This window comes from Caretta caretta, chromosome 12, assembly GCF_965140235.1.
Source record: "Caretta caretta isolate rCarCar2 chromosome 12, rCarCar1.hap1, whole genome shotgun sequence".
Taxonomy (NCBI): domain Eukaryota; kingdom Metazoa; phylum Chordata; order Testudines; family Cheloniidae; genus Caretta; species Caretta caretta.
This window is the reverse complement of record NC_134217.1, coordinates 40322039-40345585: the sequence shown is the minus strand read 5'-3', so window position 1 is coordinate 40345585 and position 23547 is coordinate 40322039. Positions and strand designations below refer to the sequence as shown.

The 23547-nt window shown below is 45.3% G+C and overlaps 1 protein-coding gene across 4 annotated transcripts in view; it reads left to right on the top strand.

Moving 5' to 3' along the window:
• ANKRD11 (ankyrin repeat domain containing 11) overlaps positions 1-23547 on the top strand; it is a 233609-nt gene that overhangs the window by 153977 nt on the left and 56085 nt on the right. For all 4 annotated transcript variants that reach the window (XR_007352352.2, XM_048817184.2, XM_048817183.2 and 1 more), the window contains exon 3: positions 17321-17465. Coding sequence is in view for 2 of the 4 variants with exons in the window: in XM_048817184.2 (XP_048673141.2) it covers positions 17379-17465 (87 nt within the window). In the remaining 2 variants the exon portion in view is untranslated. The remainder of the gene's footprint in view (positions 1-17320; positions 17466-23547) is intronic.

Here is a 23547-nt window from a genome sequence, read left to right as displayed (position 1 = left end):
TCTGGCCCTCTGAGAGGGACGGAGCACAGCCCTTAGTGCAGGCCTCTTGGCCTAGAATGAATTTGAAGCCACCCCGGGTGACGGATGTCAGCGGAAGGGGTATGGGGACCCGGGCCCACCCTACTCCACCAGGTCCCACCCAGGCCCCATCAGTGACAGGCAGTCCTGCCACTGGGTCAGCAGGGAAACCACGGAACCATGCTGCCTCGCTTCCCGGCAGCCCAACCGGGTCAAGGTCTGGTTCCCCTTGGCTACTTCCTACCCCACTTAGTTGTTGGTGCTCCAGCGAGCGGGGCTCTGTCTCGTTGCCTCGCAGCTGGACAGTGAACACTTGATCCCTCCTCAGGGTCTTCTGTCTCCTCCAACCGCTGGGCCCAGCTCCATTCGGGTGCTAGTCTGGTATCCTGTAGAGCAGCGGCTCTCAAACTTTTTTACTGATGACCCCTTTCACATAGCAAGCCTTTGAGTGCAACCCCCCTTATAAATTAAAAACATTTTTTTATATATTTAACACCATTATAGATGCTGGAGGGAAAGCGGGGTTTGGGGTGGAGGCTGACAGCTCATGACCCCCCCATGTAATAACCTTGTGACCCCCTGAGGGGTCCCGACCCCCAGTTTGAGAACCCCTGCTGTAGAGGTCTCTGCTAGTTGGAAGAGAGGTCTGCTCTCTCCTGTGGTCCAGCCCCAACTGAGCTTCAGAGCTCTCCTTTTATACTTTCTGTTCTGCCCCCACACTTCTGGTGAGATGGGTGGGGCAGATTTAGCTCCGCTCACCGCAGGAGTGTATCAGTCCCTCACTCTTCAGTTTGGAGGGAGGCCACTCCGCCTCACTGTAGTGGGATACCAGTGGAACTCCAGCATGTTCAGTGCACACGGTGAACAAGTGTGTTTGCTTGAGCAACTGTACTTTATGTAAATGTGAGCACCCTTGTGTTTGCCTCCAGGAGAGCAGAATCTAAACAGAAGCTTTTTGTGGTGGAAATACACCATTATAGAGGCCTATAATGTTCAGGTGGCTCAAAATAAGAAGCACAAATCCATAACATTCTGGTAGCTCTCAGAGTCTCAGCTTTCCTTAAGGAAAAAACAGATGGCACTTGTGTGAGCTGACGTAATAACTTTCTATTAAAATAGTGTTCAGCTAGCAAGCTCTGCTTGTGATAAGCAGTTAGTGCCAGGAATGAGGAAAATGAAAAGTATGCAGATCAGGAGTATAGGAGAAAAGGCAGTGCACCTGCAGGAACACTGGCTCAAGAAAGACACCACAGTTGCAAAACAAACATCTTTTAGTCAGTCCTTTCTGCCATGACTCTGTAAATGCAATTTGATTTATGGAAATTCTTTTCTTAGGAGATTATAAAACATATGGATGCCTCTATGTACATACAGGTATGTCTGAGAAACTACGTGAGACTGGCCTTGAGCTATCACTTGGCTCGCCAGGGTATACAGAATAGCTGCAACTCAGAGCTCCATGAGACACTGTGGGTTGAATCTCTGATATCCCTTCATTCTTTCTTATGTATTCAGTACTAAATGGAGGACAAAGAATTCTCAGTAACCTCTGTGAGCTATCATGAAGTGTTCTTCCATCTTGAAAATGTGAGTTCACAGCCCCCACAAATATCGGAATAACAATGCTACAGTTAATGTTCTGTACTCTCAAGAGAAGTCATACAGCTGCTAATAAATGTGTATTTCTGCATCTCAATGCAAGGATCCTAGTACTGCATCCGATGAAGTGAGCTGTAGCTCACGAAAGCTTATGCCCAAATAAATTTGTTAGTCTCTAAGGTGCCACAAGTGCTCCTTTTCTTTTAGAACTGTAGCGTTAGCAGCCTTAGTTCTGTGCATCAGCGCCCCTCTCCCTCCAACCTTGCTTGTTTCACCCCCTTTCTTCCCATCTTAGCTTGTGTGTAGGAGGTGGCAGTAGGGGAGTTCTCCTGCAAACCAGGCAACTTGCTATTAAAACAACTGAGATTTCAGAAACGGAACCCAACAAAAACCCACTGTTATGCCAATAGGAGTCAACAAAATGAATACAAGGCCGAGTTCATACCCAGGGCTCTGCTACTCATAAACTGCTTGAGCTGCATTTCCTCTGCTTGGTGTCAGCAAAGCCCTCAAGTGAGTTGCAGACTTGGATTCACTCTGGGGATGGTGAGGATCCAGTCCACAGCTTACTGAATTTTATGTTACAAAATAAAGAAAGATGGGTGTTCTTAGCCCCAATTATTATTTTAAATGAATACAGGCTCTCCAGTGGCAATCAGTCTTAAGAAGTGGATTTCTTATCTGACCGGTTTTCATACCTTTTTACTTAAGTCTAGACTCAGTAACTGAGAAATAATGTTATAATATGTTGCATATATATAGAATCTTTACTTAGAATCATAGAATCGCAGGGCTGGAAGGGACCTCAAGTGGTCTTCTAGTCCAGTCCCCTGCACTCATGGCAGGACTGTGTATTATCTAGACCATCCCTGACAGGTGTTTGTCCAACCTGCTCTTAGAAACCTCCAACCATGGAAATTCCACAACCTCCCTAGGCAAATTACTCCAGTGCTTAACTACCCTGACAGGAAGCTTTTCCTAATGTTCAACCTAATGTTCCTCTCCCTTGCTGCAATGTAAACCCATTGCTTTTTGTCCTATCCTCAGAGGTTAAAGAGAACAATTTTTCTCTCTCCTTGTAACAACCTTTTATATACTTGAAAACTGTTATCATGTCCCCCCCTCAGTCTTCTCTTCTCCAGACTAAACAAACTCAGTTTTTTCAATCTTCTTTCATAGATCATGTTTTCTAGCCCTTTAATCATTTTAGTTGCTCTTCTTTGGACTCTCTCCAGTTTGTCCACATCTTTTCTGAAATGTGGCGCCCAGAACTGGACACAATACTCCAGTTGAGGCCTAATCAGCACGGAGTAGAGCAGAATTATATCTTGTGTCTTGCTTACAACACTCCTGCTAATGCATCCCAGAATGATGTTTGCTTTTTTTGCAAGTGTCACACTGTTGACTCATATTTAGCTTGCAATCCCCTATGGCCCACAGATCCCTTTCCGCAGTACTCCTTCCTAGGCAGTCATTTCCCATTTTGTGTGTGTGCGACTGATTGTTCCTTCCCAAGTGAAGTACTTTGCATTTGTCATTACTGAATTTCATTACTTGGAGGGTCTCAAAGCACTTTACAAGCGGTAAGCCTCAATACCTCTGAAGAGCGGTAGCATTATCCTCCTTTTGCAGATGAGTGAGCTGAGGTTCAGAGATTTCAGGGCCAGTCACTGGCAGAGCCAGGGACAGAGTTCAGTTGTCCTGATTCCCAGTCCTGTGCTTTAACCACTAGGAAGCTGTCTTCTGTTTCTGCTGTTTTAATAGCTGCTTTTTCTCTTTTTACACAAACATATTAAGGGAGTGAAGGATGCAAGTGAAATGAAATGTGGAGCTTAACATCTAATCTAGGCTACCTTTAAATCCACCCCTCAACCTGAGAGCCTCGTCCACAGCTTACTGAAGTCAGTGGAATTCTTTCCATTGATTTCAGTGAGTTTTGGAACAGACTGTGAATTGTTATCCATTGTTGCCTTTGTGAAATAAATTGGTGGTCTCAGTCCAGTACTAGTGGACAAGTGTCTATCCCCAAAATCACCACCACAGTTGATGCTAGTATGCATTCTTGTTGAGTTTCAGTAGAGAGGCCAAAACACAGCCAGCATGGCGAATTCTCCGCTCTCCTAGAGGAGAGACCTCCAGAATGTGCTCGCAGCACATAGGCAGAGCTGCACACTGCTGAAAGCTTGCCCTGCTCCCTTCCAGGCAATTCCATGAATAGAGGCCTTCAATCTTCATGGCTATTCATCAAAGCCAGATTCACCTGTGGGTACATGTGAGAGGAATCATAGTAGTGCTGGTCACTTATTTTTTCTTTTTCTTTAATTGACTGTAACTTATTCAGAATATTTACTGTATGGACTCTTTGAAAATAGTGTTGTTGATGAATATCCACCAGCTGTGTGGCATTGTATGTCTTTCGGTCCATGGAATATATTTTACCAGGGAAGGTTGGTTCTTTTACTCGTTACACAGTATGAATGGGAATACGCTAACTGAGCCAGCAATGCCCCTATGCCATGTACATTGGTCAAACTGGACAGTCTCTACGTAAAAGAATAAATGGACACAAATCAGATGTCAAGAATTATAACATCCATAAACCAGTCGGAGAACACTTCAATCTCTCTGGTCACGCAATCACAGACATGAAGGTCGCTATCTTAAAACAAAAAAACTTCAAATCCAGACTCCAGTGAGAAACTGCTGAATTGGAATTCATTTGCAAATTGGATACTATTAATTTAGGCTTAAATAGAGACTGGGAGTGGCTAAGTCATTATGCAAGGTAGCCTATTTCCTCTTGTTTTTTCCTACCCCCCCCCCCCCCCCAGATGTTCTGGTTTAACTTGGATTTAAACTTAGAGAGTGGTCAGTTTGGATGAGCTATTACCAGCAGGAGAGTGAGTTTGTGTGTGTATGGGGGTGGGGGGCATGTGAGAGAACCTGGATTTGTGCAGGAAATGGCCCAACTTGATTATCATGCACATTGTGTAAAGAGTTGTCACTTTGGATGGGCTATCACCAGCAGGAGAGTGAATTTGTGTGGGGGGGTGGAGGGTGAGAAAACCTGGATTTGTGCTGGAAATGGCCCAACCTGATGATCACTTTAGATAAGCTATTACCAGCAGGACAGTGGGGTGGGAGGAGGTATTGTTTCATATTCTCTGTGTATATATAAAGTCTGCTGCAGTTTCCACGGTATGCATCTGATGAAGTGAGCTGTAGCTCACGAAAGCTCATGCTCAAATAAATTGGTTAGTCTCTAAGGTGCCACAAGTACTCCTTTTCTTTTTGCAAAACTCTTGTTAGGAAGATCAAGTATCAAGCTAGTTCTCTTATTCAATTAAAGCATGGTTCCATTTTGTAGTGTGGAAGAGATCTACACAGTGCTAAAGCTTTGCACTCTTGAAGGCTGTAGTTCAATTTTGTTAACGTCCTGGACCGTTCCTTTAACCTTACTGAGGAGGTTGTAATCAGGTCCTCTGGCATGACAAAAGATGTGGTGCAGATGGACCCCAAGCTGTCCCAGCCTTCCTGTAACAGTCAAGCTATGCTGAAGATTTCCTCATAGCCCCTGATTCTGTTCTTGGACCACAAAGCAGAGAACCAACTGTAACAAAAGGGAATTTTGTAACTTTGGCCAGTCACAAGCCAGTCAGTGATGTCCAAAAATGTAGCACTATCATCCAGTTGCACCTGCATGTAGATAAGTGAGGTGATGAGATTGTGAGAAAACTGGATGCTCAAGAAACCATATGGGCAAAACCATGGCCAGTAATTTTAAGGGGTACTATCAGGGCTCTTTATTTTAAGCTGTGATATACACTGTGAGAGTGGTCCTGCCTGGATTTTTCTGGGGGGTGTTCTACATGGTTGGAGATTTCCAGCTGTGACACTAAACTGATGCCCAGTGCACATGTGTTAGGGTAGAAAATAACAATCAAACCTTTGTGTGGATTTTTTTGTGGTTAAATTTAACTGGTTGTCAAGGATTGCTATTGCAATAAGTTACCATGACAGAGCTATCTAGGAGCCTTACTTTTCTTAATTTATGTAAAGTTTTTAACATAACCTTGATTGTATTCCTTAAGTCCTGTGTGCATAGCAAGGTACGCAAAGTAGCGTGGCAATCTGAGCTTCTCTCTCTCCTTTCAGTGTGTCTTAGTTTTATAAAATGCCCAATAAATAGGGGTAAGACTTGAATTAAACCTCAGCGTGGTGAGGAAATGGCTGAATACTAATAACCATTTCCACATACATAATAAGACATGCACAGTTGATAGGTTCTTTTGAAAGTGCTGTTAAGGTCCTGGACCCTCCCTTTGACTTCATTGAGGGGATGTCTGTTGTAATCAGGTCTTCGTGTAATCACAAAGAATAAGAATAAGATATTCTATCGTAATGGATACTGAAGAAATAGATCTGTGCATTGTTAGAGAATAAAGGTGCCTCTAAGTTTCCAGTTGTTCTGAAAGTGGCAATTGGGGGGGGAGGAGGGGTGCCTAAATAACATGGCTCAATTGAGTCTCCATGGCCCCATGGAAACCAACCCAGATGCAGATGTTAATTATGAAAGCATTAGGCAGTGTGTGTGTGTAAGGGGGTAGGAGTGCAAAGAATGTGAGAGGAAAAGTCACGTTGGAGGGACGGGGATTGATCTGGAGAATAGGAGGAAGGAAGACACATGAGGCCAGAGTGAGGCAGTCTGAGAAGGAATGGGGGAGTCCTTGCCAGGATTTCTGTCACAGAGCGATTCTCATATAGAATCATAGAAATGTCAGGCTGGAAGGGACGTTGAGAGGTCATCAAGCCCAGGCCCCTGCGCTATGACAGGACCAAGTAAACCTAGATCGTAACTGGCAGGTGTCCATCCAACCTGTTCTTAAAAACCTCCAACGATGGGGATTCCACAGCCTTCCTTGGAAGCCTGTTCCAGAACTTAACTATCCTTGGAGTTAGAAAATTTTTCCTAATATCTAATCTAAATCTCCCTTACTGCAAATTAAGACCATTATTTCTTGTCGTACCTTCAGTGCCATGGAGAGCAATCGATCACTGTCCTCTTTATAACAGCCATAACTTATTTGGAGACTTTTATCAGAGCCCTTCTCAGTCGTCTTTTCTCAAGATTAAACATGCCCAGTTTTCAACATTTCCTCATAGGTCAGGTTTTCAAAACCTTTTATCATTTTTGTTTGTTTTGTTGCTCTCTGGGCTCTCTCCAATTTGTCCACATCTTTCCTAAAATGTGGCTCCCAGAATTGGATACGGTACGCCAGCTGAGGCCTCTCCAGTGCGGAGTAGAGTGGAACAATTCCCTCCTGTGTCTTACATAGGACACTCATGTTAATGCATCCTGGAATGATATTAGCCGTTTTTTGCAGTTGCATCACGTTGACTCATATTCCGTTTGTGATCCACTATAACCCTAGATCCTTTTCAGCAGTACGACCACTAGCCAGTTATTCCCCAGTTTGTAGTTGTGCTTTTGCTTTTTCCTTCCTAAGTGTAGTGCCTTGCACTACATTGAATGTCATCTTGTTGATTTCAGACCAGTTCTGGAATTTGTTATATATTTTTTTTTTTTTAAATCTAAGGAACCAGGCAAAAATACTTTAAGCTGGAGTTGAAAGCTTGGTAACCTACAGTTAAGGTCACACAAACAGCCTTAATGCAACCCCCTAACTGTCACTTTCAGAACAACTGGAAACTTAGAGACACCTTTATTTTCTAAAAATGCAAAGATTCATTTAATCGGTATCCATTATGCTAGAATATCTTATTCTTAATCTTTGTGATTACATGCTATAATATTATTCAAACTAAACTGCACCTGTGTTTACATTGCTTAGCTCAAAGCACTCCTGCCTTCCTATGCCCTCACACAACTACACAAGAAAAAGATGGACTTTCCACTTCCTGAATCTAACCAGAGCACAGAAGGGACAATAATTATTCTCTGTTCATAGAATCATAGAATATCAGGGTTGGAAGGGACTTCAGGAGGTCATCTAGTCCAACCCCCTGCTCAAAGCAGGACCAATCCCCAACTAAATCATCCCAGCCAGGGCTTTGTCAAGCCCTGACAAATCTTAAAAACTTCTAAGGAAGGAGATTCCACCCCTCCCTAGGTAACGCATTCCAGTGTTTCACCACCCTCCTAGAGAAAAAGTTTTTCCTAATATCCAACCTAAACCTCCCCCACTGCAACTTGAGACCATTACTCCTTGTTCTGTCATCAGCTACCACTGAGAACAGTCTAGAACCATCCTCTTTGGAACCCCCTTTCAGGTAGTTGAAAGCAGCTATCAAATCCCCCCTCATTCTTCTCTTCCGCAGACTAAACAATCCCAGTTCCCTCAGCCTCTCCTCATAAGTCATGTGTTCCAGTCCCCTAATCATTTTTGTTGCCCTCCACTGGACTCTTTCCAACTTTTCCACATCCTTCTTGTAGTGTGGGGCCCACACTGGAGTACTGTACTGGACACAGTACTCCAGATGAGGCCTCACCAATGTTGAATAGAGGGGAACGATCACATCCCTCGATTTTCTGGCAGTGCCCCTACTTATACATCCCAAAATGTCATTGGCCTTCTTGGCAACAACTGTTGACTCATATCCAGCTTCTTGGCCACTGTAACCCCTAGGTCCTTTTCTGCAGAACTGCTGCCAAGCCATTCGGTCCCTAGTCTGTAGCGGTGCATGGGATTCTTCCATTCTAAGTGCAGGACTCTGCACTTGTCCTTGATGAACCTCATCAGATTTCTTTTGGCCCAGTCCTCTAATTTGTCTAGGGCCCCCTGTATCCTATCCCTACCCTCCAGCGTATCTACCTCTCCTCCCAGTTTAGTGTCATCTGCAAACTTGCTGAGGCTGCAATCCACACCATCCTCCAGATCATTAATGAAGATATTGAACAAAACTGGCCCCAGGACCGACCCTTGGGGCACTCCGCTTGATACTGGCTGCCAAATAGACATGGAGCCATTGATCACTATCCATTGAGCCCGACAATCTAGCCAACTTTCTATCCACCTTATAGTCCTTTCATCCAGCCCATACTTCTTTAACTTGCTGGCAAGAATACTGTGGGAGACCGTGTCAAAAACTTTGCTAAAGTCAAGGAACAACACGTCCACGGCTTTCCCCTCATCCACAGAGCCAGTTACCTCGTCATCGAAGGCAATTAGATTAGTCTGGCATGACTTGCCCTTGGTGAATCCATGCTGACTGTTCCTGATCACTTTCCTCTCCTCTAAGTGCTTCAGAATTGATTCCTTGAGGACCTGCTCCATGATTTTTCCAGGGACTGAGGTGAGGCTGACTGGCCTGTAGTTCCCAGGATCATCCTTCTTCCCCTTTTTAAAGATGGGCACTACGTTAGCCTTTTTCCAGTCGTCCGGGACTTCCCCCGATCGCCAGGAGTTTTCAAAGATGATGGCCAATGGCTCTGCAATCACATCCTCCAACTCCTTTAGCACTCTTGGATGCAGCGCATCTGGCCCCATGGACTTGTGCTCGTCCAGCTTTTCTAAATAGTCCTGAACCACTTCTTTCTCCACAGAGGGCTGGTCACCTCCTCCCCATGCTGTGCTGCCCAGAGCAGTAGTCTGGGAGCTGACCTTGTTCGTGAAGACAGAGGCAAAAAAAGCATTGAGTACATTCGCCTTTTCCACATCCTCTGTCACTAGGTTGCCTCCCTCATTCAGTAAGGGGCCCACACTTTCCTTGACTTTCTTCTTGTTGCTAACATTCCTGAAGAAACCCTTCTTGTTACTCTTAACGTCTCTTGCTAGCTGCAACTCCAGGTGTGATTTGGCCTTCCTGATTTCCCTCCTGCATGCCCGAGCAATATTTTTATACTCTTCCCTGGTCATTTGTCCAATCTTCCACTTCTTGTAAGCTTCTTTTTTGTGTTTAAGATCAGCAAGGATTTCACTGTTAAGCCAAACTGGTCGCCTGCCATATTTACTATTCTTCCTACACATCAGGATGGTTTGTCCCTGTAACCTCAATAAGGATTCTTTAAAATACAGCCAGCTCTCTTGGACTCCTTTCCCCCTCATGTTATTCTCCCAGGGGATCCTGCCCATCAGTTCCCTGAGGGAGTCAAAGTCTGCTTTTCTGAAGTCCAGGGTCCATATTCTGCTGCTCTCCTTTCTTCCCTGTGTCAGGATCCTGAACTCGACCATCTCATGGTCACTGCCTCCCAGGTTCCCATCCACTTTAGCTTCCCCTACTAATTCTTCCCAGTTTGTGAGCAGCAGGTCAAGAAGAGCTCTGTCCCTAGTTGATTCCTCCAGCACTTGCACCAGGAAATTGTCCCCTACGCTTTCCAAAAACTTCCTGGATTGTCTGTGCACCGCTGTATTGCTCTCCCAGCAGACATCAGGGTGATTGAAGTCTCCCATGAGAACCAGGGCCTGCGATCTAGTAACTTCCGTGAGTTGCTGGAAGAAAGCCTCGTCCATCTCATCCTCCTGGTGTGGTGGTCTATAGCAGACTCCTACCACGACATCACCCTTGTTGCTCACACTTCTAAACTTAATCCAGAGACTCTCAGGTTTTTCTGCAGTTTCGTACTTGAGCTCTCCCTTACGTACAATACAACTCCCCCACCTTTTCTGCCCTGTCTGTCCTTCCTGAACAGTTTATATCCATCCATGACAGTACTCCAGTCATGTGAGTTATCCCACCAAGTCTCTGTTGTTCCAATCACATCATAATTCCTTGACTGTGCCAGGACTTCCAGTTCTCCCTGCTTGTTTCCCAGGCTTCTTGCATTTGTGTGTAGGCAGTTGAGATAACTCACTGATCGTCCGTCTTTCTCAGTATGAGGCAGGAGCCCTGCCCTCTCGCGCACTCCTGCTCGTGCTTTCTCCCAGTATCCCACTTCCCCACTTACCTCAGGGCTTTGGTCTCCTTCCCTTGGTGAACCTAGTTTAAAGCCCTCCTCACTAGGTTAGCCAGCCTGCTTGCAAAGATGCTCTTCCCTCTCTTCGTTAGGTGGAGCCCGTCTCTGCCTAGCACTCCTCCTCCTTGGAACATCATCCCATGGTCAAAGAATCCAAAGCCTTCTCTCCGACACCACCTGCGTAGCCATTCATTGACTTCCACGATTCGACAGTCCCTACCCAGACTTTCCTTCCACGGGGAGGAAGGCTGAGAAGACCACTTGCACCTCAAACTCCTTTATCCTTCTGTTCCCCAAGAATAACTGTATCATCAATTATACATGTACATTTCGATAGATCTAGTTCATCCACAGATACAAACCTCCTACTCCCAGTTCTTTACATTATGGGATATACAAGATAAAGTAAAGATGAAGTGTGGGGAGGAAGAATCACAATTGTTATTGGAAACACCTGTATAAAACTCACACTACATGTAATGCACATTAACTCTCCAAGGTTTGGGGTCTGTAAGTAGAACCTCAGATGTAGTTTTCCAGGCTTTCAGAAATGTAATATTTTTTTTAATTGTTATTTCTGTAAAAGGATAATGTTGTTTCTGGTCAGCCTTAACTGCAGCTTCACCACACTTTGTGCTTGGGAAGAAATGCTTTAAAGTCTGTTTCAGAGTTTAATGTTTAAAAAGACATTTGCACAGTTATTAATATTTGTCTTTAAAAACAATATTTAATAATCAAAACACATGTATATAAAATGTTGGCAGCCCATCCTTTCTATGTACAGTATGCACATGAAAATATCCTACAACCTCTCGTCATATGTAGTCACAAGTGACCAGTATAAGAGCCAGCACAGTTGTCTCTGTAAAAGGAACAGATGTAGAAAATACTGTGGATAAATATCTGTTATTGGCAGATGAACTCTAGGTACAAAATAGATTTCCCTTGTATAAAAAAGCACATTTTTTTCATACTGCGTGGCTGTGAGAAATCAGAGTAATGCTTTCGGAGAGCCCAGCTGGATACATTTCTGCCAGTCCTAAATAAGTCTGTCATCGCTGTCGCAGCAAGGATGACAGGGAGCCCAATTTTGTCTTAAGGGAGGCCCTTGTAATTCTGAGTGTCCCATACTCTTGCATGCCCTCCCCTCCAACCCCATAACAAGAACTGGGCCTCCTCAAATGTAAATGTTGTTTTAAAATGAGGAGGGATGGGGAACACTTGGTTCATAATAGAGCATTTTTGGAAGTACAGTTAATTTTTCCTTTTTGGCTCCGTCCCATTTTGAGGTCACCCGTGGAAATGTTGGGATTGGTTGTGCAGCTTTGGATTTGACATGTCTTGAGGAAAATAAAAATTCTGTGGGCTGGCTTGAGCCTCCAACAGAGGAGAGAGGATGGTGTCTCCCCATGGAAACTAGCCTCATTTTGTAGTGGCGTTTGGATTTGTTAGTGGAGGACTCCATAGGCAAATACCCAGATCTGTTCCTTATAAGGCCACCAAATGTTTCAATTTCTGCAGGGTTCCCTCCGGATCCGCTGGCTGCAGAATAGCATGACAGTGTGCTAGGCCGGGGCAGGGAGAGATGCTTGCCAAACAGTTGGCAACATTTTAACCGTTCTGACCTATAAATCAGGTTGTGTGGTGGAGGAAGGCTCTGCAGTGCTAAGAAGCAGATGATGCCAGACAGCAGGCTCGGTAGCAGCGGTGGAAGGCCATGAGAGAAGCGAATGGATACAGAAATGCTGTTTGCTGCTACATATTTTTTTATTTTAGTGGGTGGTATTAAAAGTTTGAAAAGCCCTGTCTTCATCTCTGTGGAGAAAAAGCAGAGAGGACAAAAATAACGGTGCTTATACCCAGAGGCCTGAGGGACACTCAGATGTTTTAGTCTCCTAGCCAGCTTCACCGATATCTGTGGCCTGTAATAGGGTTTCATGACCCAGCAGTCAGCTGTAATTTACAGACTTGCTAAGTCTTAGGAAGTTTTATCCCTCCCCCTTCCCTCTTTCCCTGGGGGATGCGTTGAAACCACTATACAAAAATGATGTGCAAATGTCTGTGGGAACCAGGTTGAAAAGGCTGGTACACACTTGTTTGAGCCTGGGTTGGTGGAGTCCAGTAGCTTGGCTGCCTGCCACATGTAGGCAGTTTCTTTTGTTGTTCTGGAAATGTGTTGGGGATTTTATTACGTTGTGCTCGCTGGGTCTCCCACTTCCTTATTGTGTGACAGAAGTGTAATCATCTGGTTCAAGGAGCTTAGTTAATTGTTTACAAAATAGAAATGTTGATGATTGTCTCCTGGTAGGGAAGTAAAGTTTAAAGCAGTGTAGTAGAATGGGTGGTTTGTCCAGTTTTCAGATTAGGAGGGATTGGAGCCAAATTGTATGTTATACTAACGTCCCTCCGCTGGTCCTGCTTGCATGCATATGTCAGCAACGGCCTTCACTCCTTTTATCTTGGGGGTAGCTCTTACAAATTGGGCATTTGTACCTCCCCTCTGACTTCTATTAACTGTGCTTAAAAATGAAATGAGGATTGCAAGCATTATTGGTAATTGTTGTGCAAATGTAATACTCCCTCCAAGCTGTTAAATAGGCCAGTGCTCTGTTTACACGAACAGGCAGCCAGCTTTCCAAGTGTAATGAGTCAGCTAGATGAACAGAAGGGGTGCGGAATTAATCTGGCACCCGTCTGGCCTTTTCTCAGTTAAACAGGTTTTCCAAGCACCACGTGAATAGGTATATACCCTGGTTACAAACAGACACAATGACAGCCAGTGTGGACAGATTTTTTCAAGAATAAATTGACATACACATGACCATAAAAACCAATTTTAGTGAGGCATTTGAAGTGGAATCCTAAATTGGACCTGGTTTGTAATTTGGCATAGTCTGTGTTATAGGGCAGAGTGTCGCTGCTCTGATCCCATGCATGCCAGTTCATGCATTAATATAACTACAGCAAGTGAAGCTGTTCTGTGTGCCGTGTGGTTTAATATGCCATGTAGACTAAAACTGAATTTTCATCATTGACACCAAGTCCTTTGAATCTCCGTTGCTTGGATGTTCATACTGTTGTTGAAGTCCACATGCTCAAAGGACTCCTTGTGACCCCATGCAAGCACTGGCGTGGTGGAGCTCTACTCACCTCCCACTAATCACCCCCAGTGTTCCCCCTCCTCCCCCCCTCAACACTCATAGATGCTTCCTTGTCCTTGTTAGTGGGACTCAGCTCAAGCCCTGGGTTATAACTAGGACTAATAGGATGAAATTAAGAAAGGAATACGTAGGCTGGGCAAATCAGAGAAAACTCTCCGCAACTGAGATTTGAGAGGTTGTAAATAACCTACCAGTGGAAGTGGTGAGACAAGGTGGGGGAGGTAATGGCTTTTACTGGACCAGCTTCTGTTGGTGAGAGAGAGACACTTACACTGAGCTTTGCTTCAGGTGGAAATGGTGGCAATGATACCAGACAGAACACCCGAGAATAGTCTGTAGGGAACAGTCTTGCAGTTCAGTGTCCTGGGGATCTAAGAAGTGCCTGAAATCACTGCAGCTGGTCATGTGAGCGTGGTTTTCTCCACTTCATGAAGGCTCAAAACCTTTTTTTTTTTTTTTTTTTTTAACATTAAAGTTTATATTCTGCCTAATCTGGGGGGACCAAATCAGTAATGCTGGTCTGTCATACTACCAAGGACTGGCTCAGTCTTGACCCTGGGTTTATATGAATCCCAACAGTTACCCTTTCCAACCTATAATGCCCGATGAAAGCTAGCTCACCTTTTTAAGATGCTGCTTCTAGTCATTTTTTGTCAGCATTTTGATATGAGATCCCATGTTCACTGTGGGCTTCATGCCCTTGCAGTGCTACGTAGTGGGACTATAGAAACGTCCACGTGTTGGATATTCATGCTACTCCGAAAAGCATGGTGAAGTTTTTTGGTGTATTTCACTTTAATGTTAATAGAAATGTCAGTTTGCCTGTGTTTTGATGTTACCTATCTGCTGGATTCCTCCCCACTCACCCTTTCTAGGGCCTTTTCAGCCTCCTTTGCATGATCTGCTCCCTGGTTTCCCCGCAGAGAGAGCACAGCAGTGAGGGGTGTCATTCCATTTCCCTCCATTTTAGAAAGAAGCGGTGAAATGTCCTTACTGTGCATCTCTGGTACCCAGCATCACAGGGCTTCCCTACACAGCTATCCTCACTGGGAGCCACAGCTAAGGAGACCTCTGGTGCCCTTTTCTATTTCCTAAATATGGATAATTTGTCCATAGCCAGCTGTGTTAAGAGCAGAGCAGAAACTAACATGGCTGCTCTGAAGAAAGCCATGTTTTGTTATAAGAAAAGGAGTACTTGTGGCACCTTAGAGACTAACCAATTTATTTGAGCATAAGCTTTTGTGAGCTACAGCTCACTTCATCTGTAGCTCACGAAAGCTTATGCTCAAATAAATGTGTTAGTCTCTAAGGTGCCACAAGTCCTCCTTTTCTTTTTGCGAATACAGACTAACACGGCTGTTTCTCTGAAACATGTTTTGTTATAACACCTGTTAACTGATGTGTCTCAGCATTATCTATGGATAGATAGCATTTGGGTGGTTAACTTCTGCTGCTGTGGGGCTACGAAAGGGGCATGAAACGTTTTTATCAGTTTGAAAAAACAACTGTGAAAAGCCTATGGTCAGTGGAGTAGGGAGGGTTTATAGTTTACAGACATGTTTACAAATGAAGAGCGTTCCACAGAATTTTTCTAAAGTAAATGTCATTATTATTATTTCTATTACAGTAGTACTCAGGACAAGAACCCCCTGTGCTACATGCTGTACAGACACAGCACAAAAAGACAGCCCCTGCCCAAAAGAGCTTCCAGTCTAAGTATAAGACGAGAGATGGACACAGATGGAAAAACGGGGGAGTACAAGGAAATGAGACAATCTTGGTCAGCATGACAGGTGGTGGTCTTAGCACACCACCAGCCTAAATATTGCCAAGTTTTTTTTTGTAGGCTTTCTGACAGAGGAGAGTTATAAGGAGCGATTTGGAGGAGGAGGAGGAGTTCGTTTTGCAGATGTTTACAGGGAGGTTTGCCTGAGCATGAGCTGCAGGCAGCATAAGAGAAAGCATGAATGTGATTTTTTGAAAATTTTACAAGGAGGCAATGGAGGCTGCTAGCACCATGAGCCTGTTAGAGGCAGGAGTCGAACTTTCGATACTGAATGAGATCTGGTAGGTCGGGTGGGAACAGGGGGTGAAGGGCCTTGAGAGAGAAGACAGGTAGCTTATGTCTGATGTGATAGAGAAGAGGGAGCCTGTGGACGGATGCCAAGAGAGAAGTGACAGGGTCAAAGCGGTGGGCTCGGAAGATGATATTTGCAGCAGAATGTAATGCTGGTCAGAGGTGCTGAATTGGTGGCTCATGGTCCAGACACACAAAAGACAGAACAGAAGCCATGGCTCTGAGTATTTAGGCATCTGCATGAAGTCAGCTGGTGGGTTTCAGTCCCACTCCTTGGAACTAAACACCTCTCTGATTCAAATCATTTCAAGTTGTGGGCCTTAAAAGCTGTGGCTTTTTAGGCACCCAAAAAATTGGTAGGAGGTTTTACTTTCCCCCACCTCAGTTCTGTTCTCTCTCTTGTCCCCACCTACAAAATCCCCAGACTGGGGATGGCGTTCTGGAATGACTCTGTTCCTGGACAATTTCCTGAAATTGTACCTTTAAAAAATAACAAAAAGTTAATAGTACAATGTGTTATGCCATCAGGTGGCAATTAGCCGGGGGAAGATTTTTCAAGTGATCCCAAGTTTGTGTCATTTCAACCTAAGTACAATAAGACTTTTGCTTTAGGACTCCGATTTGGGTCGCTAGTCTGAAGTATACTGTTGTGCTGATGCTTTTTAGCCTCTAGCCTCAGGAGAGGAGATATTTTTGTTTCACAAAAAGGCCATGCCTGTCCTGGCTCCAGACCACGTTTCTGATCTCGGTTACAACACATACTTCTGTGTATTTCAGATGTCCGTTGTCTTTTCAGCTCTGTAACCAGGCAACACATGGCACCGGCAACAGAGCTCTTTGTTATTCTCCTGAATTGTGCCGTACCTAGGCCAAGGCACAATGGCAGTGCTGAGACTGAAAGGGCTTGGCTTGGGGCGGCTTCTCTGAAAACCTTGCAGGGAACATTGTACCTTGTGTTTGCATTCTCTGTTTTTTTTCTAGAGATGGAAGCAGGCCAATACAAAAGACACATTTTATAAGTAGATTTTGTAATTCACCACATGTTAATTGCTTTATGTATTAGTCCCTTGAATACCAGAAAAATTCATAGGACTGACGATAAACTCCATAGGCACAAATAGTTACCTTAGTGCCAAAAATACCTGTCCATAGGGCTCACCTTTACAAGCTATGGGGCATTCATTTACTGTGGTGGAGGATACCGTAGTTGAGAGAAGCCCCACGTGGGAATTAAGATCAGTTCTGTAGACCAAACTGTAAGGGTATCACTTTCTGTTTGAGTCTAGCCCATCACGATGACTATCCCTGGTGCCTCCGAGATAAATGACATTAAATAGTCTCTCAGAAGCAGCCCAGTTCTTAGAATGCAGGTGGCTATTTGCTCCCTTAAAAATTGCATCTGGGGCCCATGGCAGATTGGCCCCGCCTTGTGTGGGATGCGTGGATGCTAGTACCTGTTCTGGCAGCCCAGCGCAGCAGTTATCCTGTATTTTCTCTTTTTTAATGATCTTTATAAAATCTCTAATTCTTCTGATTTTTCTCTCTAAACAGACGGTTGATGATGAGGCGATGGCAGCATAAATGAAGATCAAGTAAGGAAGGCAGAACGATGCCCAAGGGTGGGTGTTCTAAAACACCACAGTCAGACGATTTCTCTCTCAGCAACGACATGGTGGAGAAACAAACGGGGAAAAAGGTAGCATGCTGGTTTTTTTCATATTCGCCTGACTTTGGAGAGGGCAGGTTCACGGTGAGAGGCCAGGACTGGGCCGCGTCCAGCCATTTATAAGCCACTCCAGTATTTGCTGTGCTAAGAGATTGCCCAACACCCTGTATCAGCAGATGATGCTGAATCTGAATCAGACAATATGATTTAGCTGGAGATTTGTCCTGCTTTGAGCAGGGGGTTGGACTAGATGACCTCCTGAGGTCCCTTCCAAACCTGATATTCTATAATTCTGTGGCACAGTGGTGACATGCCAACTGATAAGGACTCAGCTTACAATGTGTTTCACTTTGGCCCATTTCTCCCGGAGTCTGTAATATCCATTGCGAGGTACTGGAGCTGAATGGTAGTGACTTGAGACAGTGCTGTAGGTGACACTTCGGAAGGGGGTTCAGTAAAATGATTGTGACTTTTAAAGTTTCCTATCTTAAAGAACCATTGCCGGGACACATAACTGCTCTGAAATCAGAAGTAGTCTGAGTGTCTGTAAGGGAGGAACGTATCTCTTTGTGCATACTGTCTTTGTGCCCACAAATGCAGTATCCATGTAAGAATCTCAGCTGTGCTGAGCACACATGGAAGTCTGTTACGCTCTAATTAATGGTTGATCAGGTGTGGGTATTTCAGTAGCTCTGCTGAAAATATTGCTGTTTGGATTTTAATTAAGGCTTCTGAGGTTTGATCTGTGCTAAGAGTTGCAGATGAGGTTACTGAAATGAAATGGGAGTCTAAGGATGCTTTTTCTTTTCTACTGCACCCCCAACATAAATTCTACTCATTTTGCCCCATACCTGAGCTCCATCCCCTGCCCTCCAGCTTTTTGATGGTTCTTAGCAGTGTCTCACTAGATTACAATAAAGTCTATAGGCAGCTTCTGTTGTTGAGAAATTGTGTATAAAAAGCTGCTTTTAACTAAAATTAAAAACCTATGCATATTGAAAACTGTTACTCCACTATAGACACACATTTCCCACTCTTTCCATCTATCCCCTCACCCAGTTTGTCCCAGCATTTCCTACCTCTGAAGCTGTTTGAACTTCTCCTGCCTGATATGTGAATCAGAGCTTCATTAGCAAACCATGTTGCCTCTTGTTCTCCCATCCTGTGTTTCTCCTTTTCCTCTGTCCTTCCTTTTCTCACTAACTTTCCCTCCACATTTCCATGTTGTTGATCTTCTTTCCTCACGTCTTCTCCTCTCCCTTCCCTGATCCCTCTCCTTCACTGGGGCTCCCATAGTATTGTTTCTGATGCATTTATAAGAGTGACTTGCAGTGGACTCTCCCTTCCATAGTAACTGCAGCATTTGGGGCAGTGCTAATGCTATTTAATCTATCTAGACTGTGATCATCACTGTAGTGTCTGAATGCCAGCTCTCCTCTTCCCACTCAGTATTAGAACACGGGCTGCGGGATTACAGGGGAGTGTTGCAGAGTGGAATCTAGCAAAGACATTGCTCAATTGCAGAAGTTTTGCAGCATTCCAGTAGCAAGGAGATACTGTCCTCTGCCAGCTTCTGTTCTACCTCTAGATGACTGCTGGCCGGGAGTTCATGGATTCTCCAGGGATGATCATTACCTTGGTTCCTAGCACAGCCTTACTCTGTTGGCTTCTTTACAGTTGACAGCATGCCCTGGAATTTAGTGAATGTTGAATAGTTATATTGACCATTCAGCCAGAAAGGATTTGGGGATTGTCACCTGAAGTGGCAAGAGGAGAAGGGCAGAGCAGATGACCAACTACAGCGTTTTAGGCGGGAGGCAAATATCAGATGGATTGGTAGTATCTGCCCAGTTCCCTCTCTGTCGCTCTGCATGTTCATAGTTGAATCTCTTTGCATGAGGCATGCTGAAAAATGTACACCATTCCCAGGCAGGACACCTTCTAGGACCCAACAAGGTGCTTCTAGGGAAGACTGCAAAAATTGGGCACAATAGTCTTGAATGTGGAGAAATGGCTGCAAAGTGCTGCTCTGTGGTGTCCAGTGAAGATATCCGAATTCACCCTGACTTCTTCCTGGCAAATGAGGCTGGAAGCCAGTTGTGCCGATTACATTGGAATATGATGCTGAGGTTTTGTCAGGGCCGTGTATGGAGTCGGTGCATCAAAGGACACAGGGAACAGTTATAATACGATTCAGCCTCCACTTTATTGCACCCAGAAGTTTAAAGAAACGGCTGCAGTTCGGTTACCTGCCATGGAGTCATTTGACGGATATTACGAACAGGACTGCTGGGACCTGTGTCTGAGTAACTAGGACATTGTTTCTACGCTGCCCACCAAAACCTCAATGCAGACCTCGTGGAATAACATTATTTAGTGGTTTCAGAGTGGCAGCCGTGTTAGTCTGTATCCGCAAAAAGAACAGGAGGACTTGTGGCACCTTAGAGACTCACCAATTTATTTGAGCGTAAGCTTTCGTGAGCTACAGCCCACTTCATCGGATGCATTAGTGGGGATAGCGCGTACAATCTCTCGGCTTCCTTAATTCTGGTCTTCTCAACCTGTGAAGAAATTTGAAGACTATTGTCCACTAGGGACTGATCTGAGATCCACGTTAATTGGCTGAAGGATATTATACAGCAAACCATCACTTTCTAGTTAACTCTGTAAGGGTGGAACAGCGACTTAGGGTACAAGCAGTTGGGGGTTAGACTTTCTGCTTCCCGAGATTGTTGTGGGTCCACTTGAGAGAGGTGGCAACTTTTGACTGATCTTGTATTTATCAACAAGTTCAAATGCCTCAGCCTGTAACTTCTCCTGCTGCTCTCCGTCCAGGAAGGTACCCGAGGTGTCTTAAGGTGCCGTCACTCGTCACTGCCTTCTGGATAAATTAAGTAACATGAAGGGCCTGGCTGGGCACTATATACACTTTATAATTAATTGAAATATAATTTCAATATAATCATGACTGAAATATAAAATTGCAAAACAGTAACTTTATTAACATTTAAAATCTTTTCTCCTCAGTGTGACCTTAAAATGAACAGTTGTTTTACCATTAAACTAACAGCCCTTAAATTGTTACATTTTGAGACACCAACTCTAAACAAAAGGTAGAGTGCATAGTGTTCAGACATTTATTACTGGCTTGACTATCCCCTGGGCTGAATGCTACAGTAAATGTCTCCAGGTTCTGTGCTGCAGGATGTTAGAGCTAGACTCCAGCTGCCTTCTTTGCAGCAGGCTGTTGCTATGTTGAAGCTGCATAAACCAGTGCTAATTGAGAAGGGGGGAGCCAGCTCCCCACCTCTCACCCCTTGGTATTCTTCAGCACAGACGGTTTAGTAGCTTCTGATGTCTCAGTTATTTTAGCCCGGGGAGTGAGTTAGCTTAAAGACCAGTTCTCTACGTGGAAGGTGAGGGTCAGGAAACCAGAGGCAATGCCTAGGGGGGCATTGTCCCCTATTGCCCCCCACAGATTTCTGCGAGTGCCAAACTGCCCTTGCAGGGATTGGTCTGCTCAGCCTGCTGGGTGGGTGTTTGTGTGTCTTCCTACCCCCCCTTCTCTCCCCCCCCTGCCCCCCCCGCTCGGCCCCTCTCCCTGGCAGCCGGGTCTGGGTGGGATACCTCTCTGGGTGGCGACCTCTCTGGGTCGCGCAATCTGTGCCGCACAACAGCTGTCAGTGAGAGAACCTGGCGGGGGAGGCAGCGGTGGCCTGCCCCCTCCCCTCTCCCCCCGGGCCTGACTGCTGGGGACAGGGGCCAAGCAAGCCAGAAACAGGCCGGGGGGAAGCACAGCAGGAGAAGGACAGAGGGTCCTCTCCCCCTTCCCAATAACTGTGGTGGGGAGAGCGCGGTAGCCGCAGGCTGGGTGCAGGGTTGGGGGGGTCACTGGGAAAGGCGCCAGGAGCTGGTTCCCTGGCCTCTGCTCAGCCAGAGGTAGGGGCATTGCCCATGCCCCTTCACTTGCTCAGGTGTCTGTGAGAGCATGAGTGTGTCCTTGGGCCCGGTCCAGAGGCACATGCTACCCACTCCTGTCGCCCCAGCCCTCCAGGAGCCAGTGGGATTGGCTGCCCTAGGTGGGGCAGGAAGATTCCTCCCAGAGGCAACATGTGGGGTGCTGACATGTCCCCCCTTAAATTGTCCTCCTTCCCCCTGTCAGCAGGCATGAGTTGTCTCGGCTTAAAACCCTGGTGTCCAGGATGTATTTGAAAACTTTACCCACTCTGTTGTTCCTCCTAACTGGTGGAAACATCTCTCCTGAGGTTAGCCAGGGAGAGCAGTATGGTAAGGGGAGGACAGGGGGGCGTCTGGCGATGAATGCCTCACATACCCTTCCACACATGCTGAAGAGGTTCTTAGAAACTTCTGAAGAGTCTGGGATGGCTCAGCAGCTGTAGAAGCTGTTTCAGGTTGAATTTAGCCATAGAGGCTTTTAAAAGCATGTCTACCTTGTATATGATTTATTATTATTTGCTATCTGTATTACTGCAGCGCCTAGGGGCTCTAGTCATGGACCAAATCCTTGATACATTAGGTGTTGCACAAACACAGAGCAGAAAGACCGTCCCTGCCCCAAAGAGTTTACAATCTAGTTTTAGACAAGAAACAACAGATGGATGCAGCCAACCAATGGAAGAATGTAAGGAAATTAGGAGACATGGTCAGCATGGCAGCCTGTGCTCTTAACACGCCCCAGCCAACCATTGCCAAGCTTTTTGTAGGCTTCCTGGCAAAGAAAAGTTTTAAGGAGAGATTCGAAGGAGGATTTAGTTAATTTTGAGAAGTTTATGGGGCGCTCCTTCCAAGCGTTTAGGGCAGCATAGGAGAGAGCATGAAGGTGATTGTTTGAAGATGTAACAAGTGGGCGATGGAGGCTGCTATCATGGGCTTGATTGGAGGCAGGAGTCAACCTTTCGATACTGGATGAGAGGTGATAAGGTGGGGATAGGCCATGAAAGTGAAAACAGGCAGCTTCTGTCTGATAGCATAGAGAAGAAGGAGCCAGTGGAGGGATGCAAGAGAGGAATTACATGGTCAAAGCAATCAGATAGGAAGATGATTTTTGCAGTAGCATTATATCTGGATATGAGCAGTAGAAGATGGCGCTTGTCAAGGTCAGAGAGAAGGATGATATAGTAATCAAGGTGCAAGGTGATGAGCCTGGATGAGCATTTTACCTGTGTGGATAGGAAAGGCTCTATCTTAGAGATGTTATTGAGAAAGAATCTACAAGACATACGTAGGCTTTGTCTACACTGCAAGTGCTACAATGGTATTTCTGTTGTAAATTCACCCCCCGAGAGGCAGTAGCTATGTCAATTAGGGCATTGGTTGGCTTCACTACATCTCTCAAGGTGTGAAGTTGTCACATCCCTGAGTGCCGTAGCTAGGTTGACCTAAGTTTTAGGTGTAGACCACAGCCTGGATGTCACATTTCCTCATGTAGTCTTTACAGAGCCCCATTCCAGACTTCCTGCTTCCAAGTGGGATAGATCAAAGTGCATTAGGGAACTTGCAGTGCGCAACAGCAGGATCCACGCAAGCCATTAGGGCGCAGCTGGCTAATGAGAGTTAGATTTACACCCCAGCTTGCTGGGCACTAACAATTTGTGTAGATTAAGGTCTGAGGCTGCATTAGAGAAACGGCCATGTTTTCCATAGATTTATAGATTTTAAGGCTAGAAGGGATCGTTGCGATGGTCTGGTTTGACTTCCTGCGTAACACAGGCTGTGGAGCTTCCTGTGATCAATTCCTGCTCTGAGTCCAATAGCTGAGCATGAAGTAGAGCACCTTTTTTAGAAAAATACCCAATCTCAATTTAAAACTTGCCAGGGGTGGGGAATTCCATCACAACCCCTCCACAGGCTGTGGTGAGAGGGCACCACAGTCTGCTCCACAGCCACAGCGACCTTCACAACCAGTTTAGGCCACAGCAGAGATGGCCTTTGAAAGGAGTCTCATCAGACTTTACTGGAAGAAAAGTGGGTAAGGACTGGAAAGCAGTGGTTGGAGGGGAGAAACTGGGGACGTGTGAGACTGACTGACTAACTAATCTCCTCTTGTCTGTGGGGTAAAGTATTTTAAGTCTCTTCGGTGCTCTTGAAGCCT